Source organism: Ailuropoda melanoleuca, chromosome 5 (genome assembly GCF_002007445.2).
Source record: "Ailuropoda melanoleuca isolate Jingjing chromosome 5, ASM200744v2, whole genome shotgun sequence".
NCBI lineage: Eukaryota > Metazoa > Chordata > Mammalia > Carnivora > Ursidae > Ailuropoda > Ailuropoda melanoleuca.
Window position 1 is genome coordinate 93,786,896 of NC_048222.1, and position 9,886 is coordinate 93,796,781.

The 9,886-nt window shown below is 37.4% G+C and overlaps 1 protein-coding gene across 2 annotated transcripts in view; it reads left to right on the forward strand.

Moving 5' to 3' along the window:
• MARCHF1 (membrane associated ring-CH-type finger 1) overlaps positions 1-5,599 on the forward strand; it is a 293,848-nt gene extending 288,249 nt beyond the window's left edge. For both annotated transcript variants that reach the window (XM_011235504.3, XM_034661416.1), the window contains one exon: positions 1,288-5,599. In XM_011235504.3, coding sequence (XP_011233806.2) covers positions 1,288-1,586 — 299 coding nt within the window. In that variant the 3' untranslated portion in view covers positions 1,587-5,599. The remainder of the gene's footprint in view (positions 1-1,287) is intronic.
• Positions 5,600-9,886: the final 4,287 nt, after the last annotated feature.

Genomic DNA, 9,886 nt, shown 5'->3' on the forward strand with positions numbered 1-9,886 from the left:
CATGTCCCCTGGGGAAAAACCAGTGGTCTCCCCTGAGTCTGTAGGTCAGATGATTGTTCTCCTTGCATAAATAGAACTAAGTTGGGAGCCAAACAAGCCCTAGTGTGTTTCCTTACAGAAGGATAAAGCGAGTATCACTGTTACAAAATATAGGTAGGACATTTCCTATAACTCTATTCCCTGTTATAAGGAAAAGTAAGTAAAACCTAAAGTAGAATCATAGATTTTCATAAACTGTGATTTCTTTTTTTTTTAAAGATTTTATTTATTTATTTGACAGAGAAAGAGCCAGTGAGAGAGGGAACACAAGCAGGGGGAGTGGGAGAGGGAGAAGCAGGCTCCCAGCAGGGAGCCGGATGTGGGGCTTGAACCCAGGGTCCTGGGATCATGCCCTGAGCTGGAGGCAGATGCTTAACGACTGAGCCACCCTGGCGCCCCGTCATAAACTGATTTCTAACCTACTCTTCCCGGTCCAACATACTGAACCGTGCTCTTATACTGGACAGCCTTTCACCTGAATGGCAACAGCTATGCTCCACACCATCCTGGCGTTGCAAGAGATGGAGTCTTGACCACCATGTATTTAACATTCATAATTATGTGTGGCCGAAATATTGTTATAGTTAAACTCCTGTACAAGCTTTAAAAATTGTGAAAGCCAATCTCTAGTTATGATGGTACATAGTAAGAGAAAACACTGACATCTAAGAAAGAGGTGCTTCTCGTGACAAAAAGACTTATGAAACAAAAATGCCTAAGTACTAAATTTTATGCATGTCTTTACTCAGGAATTCTCTCTCTCTCTGGTGAGATGTGGCAGCTTCTTTCACTTTTTTTTTCTTTTTAGTTTTAAAGGCAATGAGGGTGGGGAGGGGGACCTGTATGTACAATACTATAGAAGTACCCTTTTACCTTCTTAAAAGAATTTAAAACTGATTCTTTCACTTAGTATGTTCACTACCTTCCCTTAAAGATTAAGCTCTAAGGAATAAATATCAAAGTATCAAAAGTCCAATATCATCTGATAATCATGGTAGGTACTTGATGCTAGGAGAAATAAAATCATTACGACGGTAGGAGAGTGAGTTTCTTCATGTACAATTTTAACAGTACGTTTAAGGGTTGGAACAAGCAGTTCTGGTTATGGTTTTTACTGCCTGTTAACAATATCTTCTTTATCCACAAAGTTAGCGGGCAGGCATGGTCTTTTGAAGGAATCATAGAAAAAAATGACCAAACCCATTGATAACAACTTAGTGGTAACATTCTCTCTTTCTTACTTCAAAGGTGTCCTTGAATGGCCATTTTGGACAAAACTGGTTGTGGTGGCCATTGGCTTCACGGGAGGTCTCGTCTTCATGTATGTACAGTGTAAAGTCTACGTCCAGTTATGGCGCAGGCTGAAGGCCTACAACCGCGTGATCTTTGTGCAGAATTGCCCAGACACTGCCAAAAAGCAGGAGAAGAACTTCTCATGCAACATCAACACGGACATCAAGGATGCCGTGGCTGTGCCTGTATCACAAACGGGTACAAATTCACTGCCATCTGCAGAGGGCGGTCCCCCTGAGGTTATACCAGTGTGACGGAACCAGTTGGGAGTTTCTTCACTGAAGAATATCTTTCTAGCCCTTAGCCACTACAAATGACAGAAGTGATCCTGAAGTATTCACTCCCTTTATCTTCTCTTTCTCCTGACTCATTTTTCCTTACTTTGCTCAAATAGGAAAGGACCAAAAAAAAACACCAAATGACCAGGATCCCATGAAGCAGTCCAAAGTGTGATAGAGAAATGTGAAAAGTTTGCTAGAGCATGATTTCTAAGACAATTAAGAACCAATGGAGCAAGGAACACTCTTAGGCAGTGACGAAAGCCTGAATGGACACACACGTCTTCACAGGAGCAGGAGCAAGTTTAAGAATACAGACTTGAATTGCAACGTGTATTTCTTCTAAGGCCTCGTAATGTTAACTATCTCATCTGGAAATAAGAAACATACTTGGTTTTAAGCTTGAAATTGTCTGCATTGTCCTTAGTCATATCAGAAGCAAACTTGGGAGGATGCATATTTTGATATTCATACTTTGACAGCTAACAGATTTTTATGGCTATAGTGGAGTCCAGTTGTTTTAACAGATGCATGTTTTTAAAATAGATGCAATACACATTTGAAGATATTAATACTTGGAATTATGTTCAAATCATGAACAGAAGATTTTCAGAGTTTTTTGGGTGTAATTAGTGCTGTTAAATACCCACAGAAGCTGAAATCAACTATCAGGTCCTATTTTTTATCTGGTCCCCGTAAAACAGTGTTGTCCAACAGAAATATGTGAACCACAAATGCAGGCCACATGCATACATTTAAAAAATTTTCCAGTAGCCCCATTAGAAAAAGTAAAAATAAATAAGTGAAATTAATTTTTATATTTCATTTAACACTATATATCAAATTATTTCAATGTCATGAATATTAAAAATTAAGATATTTTACATCCTTTTTTATGAACCAAGATTTGAAATCCAGTATACCTAAATTTGAATTAATCATATTGTTTAGCACAGCCCTAAAATTAAGAGGCAGAGCCTCTGCTCCATTTAACAGACGAACATTTCAAAACAGCAGCTCAGTTCATTCTTTTATTCAAAGTCTCACAAATGTTATAGTTTTATAAAGCACTAAACTAAACAAATTAAATAACCCGGTTGGTTAAAGAGTTAGGTGAACTTACCATTTCTCTAAAGGGTGAAAAAATGAAAGTATAGAAAGATAAAATGGTCTACCTGTAGCAAAGTTTGAAATTGTTTGCTACTATAAAGCACATGTGATAGGGAAACAAAAATTAAATATTTTTGTTAAGTCAAATGTGTAAGGTTTTTTTTTCTTTAATCCACATGTGGTATCAACTTGACAGATAAGGAGTTATGACTAAGCATTTAGACTATTTTAAAAAGCTGACAGTATTTCCCTTGCTCAGCTGGGAAGTAAAGACATTCAACAGATTTTGTGATAAGTAATAAATTGAGTTGTTTAGGTTTGGCAGTTCAATTGATTATTGTGTTCTTTGCATATTCATGTAAAACTGAAGCGTGAATGATATTGCAGTGAGCTAGATTAATGATTATAGAGGATTATAGAGTTAGTGACCCATCAGAGAAAGATGTCTCACATTTAAAAAGGTGATTTAGTTTTGTTAGCTGTCATATTTATTATTGTGAAAAGGCAACCATGATGGCCGTAAGAACCAAAGCATGGGTATTGCATTGCACAAACCTGGGTATCACATTGATGCACTTTGTAATTATCAGTGTGCTTGTTCTTCACGGATTAACATAGAAAAAAGGAAAAGGAAATAACCTTTTAATGAGGAGAAAGATATGAATATTAGTAGTGGCTGACACTGAGTCCAAATAGTCCCAATTCCTAGAAATAAAGAAACGGTAAACAATGTCAACTTTGTGTGTGTGTGTGTGTGTGTGTGTGTAATGTGTGTGTGTGTGAGTTCATGTATGTACATGAGAAAAACATTAAGGTTTTTGGCCAGTCGGGAAACAAAAGGTTTAAAACTCATCTTTCTTAACACTTGTTGTGGAGGGTATGGACTAAAGGCACAGGGAAAACAAAGTTGAAGTAACTAAAGTGTACCATAATTTCTGCACAAAGGACATACTTCTAATAAAAAAAATCTATGAACCTTAAACAAACTAAACTTTGTATTAACTTTCTCTTAAATTTCCATTTTAAAGGTTTAAGATATATACTCATCAATAGCTAAGCTTTGGGTGATTTAATCATGGCACCTCACCCAATAGATTAACCTTGATTCCATTTTTGTTAATTTTCCTAAGCTTTACTTTTCCCAGAGCTTAGCAAGGAAACGTTGTTTACAAATATTCGGGGGTGGGGGTGGGGGGGTAATCTGTCACCAGCAAGCAATGAAATCTTGATTTCTCTTTTGTTTGCTCTGGAAGGAAAAGGATTATTTACCTTAATTACCACCAAAAATACTGTTTAAATTCTGTACAGACCTAAAGCAAGATAGGTAAGTGCATAGCTCATTTCTCAGTGGGAGATGATTGGCTAAAGTAGGCCTTGTTAATTAAGGGCTACATTTAACACTAAGAAAACATTTCTAGAATGAAAAGTGAAGATAAATGAAGCATTACTGTCTTAACCCTAAAATATGACATGGTGTTTTAATACCATACCTAAATTCTCAAAATTAACTTGTACAGGCTTTGACTTTCTTGTAATGAGAAAATAATACAGCTCCCTACCAGGTTAAAAGTCAGCTTTTTATTCTGCTATTCTTCTGACCTTTATAAACCCTGAACTCCTGAATTTAAATCCTTTAAAAAAAATTTTCCTGCAATGGCTGTTTATGGTTCAAACCACTAGAAATAATGATGTGCATTTAAAACCTAACACTGATTTTCTTTCCTATTCTGTGTGGCAACTGCCCTTTCAATGAAAGTTTTTGGCTTTGTGACAATACTTTTGTGGACTGGACATACCCTTCAAAACTACTCTCCAGAAGGACCATTTTTTTTTGAAGCATGTTTACCTGCTCACGTAAGAAGTAAAATGGAAGTGAATCAAAGGACTGAAATCGAAGAAGAAACAAGCAATTCTGTTAAAAACCCTGGCTTTTTATAATCATGCATCTGGTAGTTATCAATACCATAAACCACAGACATTTATGCTGTTAATTTTTGAAAGAACTCTCACTTTTATTGTATCAAAGATTGAATCGTAAAGGAATGAAATCCCAGTATTTTTTTAAAAGTGAAGTCCAAAAGGCAATTAAGCTTAAGAACAAACACAAGCAAAACAATAATGAAAGAAAAAAATACCAAAACAAAAATGATCCAATCAACCTGGGATACAGTAATGGAGAAACTGAAGATAGGTTTATATTGAAGGAGTCTCCTAAAATGCCCTAGGATTAAATCTCACTCTGAGCTGCTATTACATGTGATTATTGTCCCAGATAGCCACATTTATCTTGTTTTGCAAAAGGTCCTCAGATACCCCTAAAACATCTACTGTTTGGCTGGAAAATTAGCTCATTAGGGCAATGACATCATTAAAATACTCTAATTGTCAAGGGGGTGAGGTGGGAAAGATTACTGCATTCACCTGACAGTTTACCTTTCCTTACCTTGCCAATGAATATTTTGGAACAAAGCAGAGCTCTTTAAACTTATTATCATTATTGTAGTTGTTATGTAATAATTGTATAGGACTTAACTTTAATTAAGAAAGATGAAAAACCTTTTTTCTTTCCTTAAGTCAGCCCAAAGGTGCTATTTTACATATCAATACAGCTCAAAGGAAGTACTGTTATTTTGGGCTGCAGTGTTTCCTCCAAATCTGAAGAAAGCCCATTTTGAAATTGGAGATCGCATTAAAACAAACAAGGAAAAATTATTTTAACTGTGTGCAATTTTTGAGATTGAGCATTTGTACTTTTTTGGTTTTACCTAATTCTCTTGCATTAACAACTTACTGTTTTGTGAATAATGTGTACTAAGACAAATTAAGGAAAATAATTATCTGTGAAAGAAAGACTTTGTATATTAAACAAGTGACCTAAACTTCTGTTGTGGTTTCTACACTCTTTGCCTAATTTACCAGGATTTCTGCAGATATGTATCTGCAACATTCAAAAAAGCTTGGGTTCTTAAGATTTTACAACAGTCTGCATTTCTAAGTAGGGTCTGAACATATTCATATTACATTAAAGCCAGCGTAGGCTGACCAACCCTGACACTACAGAAAGGAATAAAGAGGTGCATTAAAGAAGGAATACTTTAACTCAGGGAAAGGGCAATGCAGGCAGAGGGAACAGTGATCAAAGGCCTTGGCAAGTGGCAAGTGGCAAGCAAGATTCAGCTACTAAAGAAACAGCAAACCCTTGTTAGAGAGTCTGACAGTTTATTACTTACAGAGGTAGCAAAAGAAAGGCAAACTGCCAGCTCCCCATGAGTCTTGTCCCAAGGGAGGATACAAAAAGATGGCATGATAGATGAGAGATATGGTAATGCAACACAAGCAGTGGGACACCCTGGTGCTGAGACGCTGATTCCCTATTGCAGCTAAGCAACTCTGTGGCCTGCAGCTACACCCTGAAGGGACTCACAGTAGAAAGTCTCATACGTCATCAAAATCCAGAGGGAACAACAAACTGTCTCACATGTCCTACTTGTGGCGGCCCAGGGAGGGAAACATGAAGTGGCCCGAGGTAGTTCCTGCAGGTCCCATATCCTTGTGTTCCAGGAAGATCACAGGGCATTCACTCTAGGGCTCGGGTCAGCCTGAACCAGGCCTGGCCCAAGTGGATAAACACAGTCATCACAGCGCCAGCAGAGCTATTCCACCATAGAAACCAGCTTAGCCATTCTAGGAATAGACAGAAGGCCTGTGATCTGAAGTAGGGTAAGCCGAGGGCAAGTGGAAACAAGCTGAGGCTGAAGAAGCAGTCAGGAATCAAACCGTTTCAGGCCTCTCCGGCCACAGCAGAGAACGTGAATGTCATCAGAAATGTGACAGATATCAATGTAGGCTCAGCAATTGTAACGAATACGCCATGCTGGTGGAGGATGTCAGTAATGGGGGAAGCTATGCATGTGTAGGGGCAGGGGTAGAATCTCTTTGCCTTCTTCTCAATTTTGAAGTGAATTTAAAACTGCTCTAAAAAATAAAATCTCAAAAAAGAGTGGTTAGAAACACAACTATACCTATCAAATAAACATACCATGAAGAAAGTGACAGAATGATACTGTAACAATATGAACAAAGGAGTAGCATACTTTAGTGTACGTTTCCAAAAATTCATGAGCGATTCTGGATTACAAGTGGACTACGTACGAGGTGCAAGAATGGTGGCACGAGAGCCAGTGAGGAAGCGAATGCACATAGCACAGGCAAGATATGGAGATGGCCTGACATGGACTGATTTGACTCTTTTTGGAAATAGAACCAGAAATACTCACTAATTAGTTGGGGAGGGTGTGGAAAAGAGAAAGAGAAGAATCAAGGCAGTTCTCTGCCTTGGGAAATTAGGTGAAAAACTTGGGAGAGGAATATTCAAGGTTCCTGAGGAGACAGTAGGGAGTGAGATCCAGAACACAAGCAGGAGTATTTGCCTTTGAAAGGAGAAAAGCTACTATATCCACGAAATCGAAAGAAAAGAAAATGATAGTTATATACATCATTTTCTCAATGATGTATATAAAGTGAACAGTTGAATGCTGAACAGGCAAATATTAAAGCTGAGCTAGAACATATGGAAAAAGGTAGTAAAAGAATTATCTCAAAGTTGGAAAGGGAACTTATTACAGAAACACAGTAAAACTACCCATCGGTACTGAGAATCCACTTGCGACATGCAAACATGAATGGAAAAACCTGATATTCTCCAGCAATGCTGAGCTGCTTGGGAACAACAGGTATGAAGGAGACAGATAACTGAGTGCTACTTAGTTTGAGTTTTGAAAGAGGAATACTATGCAGCCTGGGGCAAAGGGATTCAGGGCATATGCAGGGAGGCAATTAAATCTGAATCTAAACAAAACAAGCAATAATCTGAAAACAGGAGATAGGTGGTGCACAATGAAAGAATGAGGTCAAAGTGTGGAACTTCAGCAATGGAGGGGGATGGGAGATAGTGAATGGAGAACAGGAGAGTCCAGCAAGTTTAAGAGTTTCAGGCACTATTAAGGATCTGGGTGTGACCAAGGTTATGCCTCTGATGGGATGGAGAAAAAGACTGGAAAAAGTAAAGGTCACAATGTTGCATTTGTTATCCACAAGGCTTCCGGAATCAGTAACATGACTGAAATAGGAGAGAAGAAAACTGAACCAAGAGCTGAGGTCAAGGAACGGGCTGAAGGTTCTTCTGGGAGGTAAGATAATAAGGAAAGGGAGACAATGACAGGACTTAAAAGAACTGAGAAGGGGAAGTGGTGGTAGAGCAAAGAGGACACCTATCTCCTGCTCTGGTAGTGCAAAGGATATAGGACTAGAAAAAGCTTCTATTTGAGATGAACAGAGTCCTAAAGAGATGCCTATGGCCTATGCTGGTGAGGCAAAGAAGTGACTAAAGTATCAGGAAAAAGACCACCAATGTCAGAGCTAGCTGCTCTGAGGTTAGAAAGGCACCATTTGCCCATATCCATGGAAGCTCAGCTTGTCAGCAAACTATAGCCAGCAGGACAAGTCCAGTCTGTGGCCTATTCTGTGTATAGCCACGAACTAAGAACGATCTTTACATTTGTAAAGGGTGGTAACACACACACACACACACACACGCACACAAATATGCAACAGAAACTGCATTTGGGCTGCAATAACTAAAATATTTACTATCTCGCTCTTTACAAAAAAAAGTTTACCAGCCCCCAGTTTGCACAGAACTGCCAAAAAAGTGAGATGCTTTTACTCTGTTCCATGGCCATGGACTGCAGAAGCTATCTTACAAAGACATACTACTGACCGGAAAAGAATCTAGATAAGGCACCACAAGTCATCACTGCAGAAAAAACATGTTCTACAATGATTAAGGGTATCACTTAAAAGCATTACTCTAACAACAAAGTATCTCTTAGGCTACTCTGGTCCAGCCAGGAGTAACATGACTGTTACGGCCACGTATAATAAAATGTGATTATGAATTATAATTATTATCCTAAATGGTAAAGTAAATTCATTCATTCAGCAAGTATTTACCTATTCTAGTTCAAGCAGTGTGCTTGTTATCTTTTCTGCTTTGACGGTATAGGGAAAACCAGGAACAAGTGTCTGAGGGGGAGGATGACCTGCCATTTTCATAAGTTATTTATCTAACAGTAGGCCTTTTTAAATATCAGACAGGATAAACCAGTTTCTATTCTCTTTACTGTAATTTAAAGTTCAGTTTTTATAGCCATTTTGAAACAAAAAAAGGACACTTTCAAATGACTAAAGAGAAACTTCTGTAACCATAAAGCCATATTTTTATGAAGATTACTAAAGAAAAGCAAAACAGCACCAGTTAAAACACTGAAAATGAAATAATTACAACTTAAAGAAGTAAAATTATGAAAATAAATTTTATTTTTAATTTTCAATAATAAAAAAGCTGTAACATTTTAAATAAATAGTTAATATTTAGTTGATATCTAGTTAACCTCTTATAGCATTAATGTTTTGTTATTTCTTTTCTTGAAAATACTCAAATACCTTTGCATTGTATCCTTTAGAAAATAGCCTAAAAGATAATTGCATTTAACACGTTCTACGAAGAACAACATTCTAAAACATCCATGTCTTTCATGATACTTGGAATACTGAGCTATATGTCATTTAGCCTATCTCTTAGAAGAATAAGTAACACAAATAAGTAACACAATTGCAATAACCGATTCTCTAATCATTAATTGTATCCACAAATAAAACCTATTTTTAATGAGAAAACAAATATACAGAGCAGTTAACCTGAAATCATTTATCCCCTTTATCAAAAGATAACAGATTGAGTGTGGGAGGCCAACATCATGAAAACAGTCACCACTTTTTTACTTTACCATTTAACTCTGGCTTAAAGATAATAAAAATAATGTACAATCTATCACTGTATATTTATTCCCTATCACATTTTCCTTATTTTACAAGGAAAGAAAATAGGTGTGATGTTTAAGAGGAAGATTAGTGAACACTACTACTGAAAGCCAATTCTGCTATCCTCACTGCTCAAGAAGTATCCATAGGACCCTTTCAGCAAACACGTTGCTATACGAGCCCCAGAATGTGAGATCAGGTGATCCACGGTAAACATGAGGAAAAAAAAAAATCAAAACATTTTTGTCCTTATTCACATCACTCCCCCTGCCAGGGAAATTAAG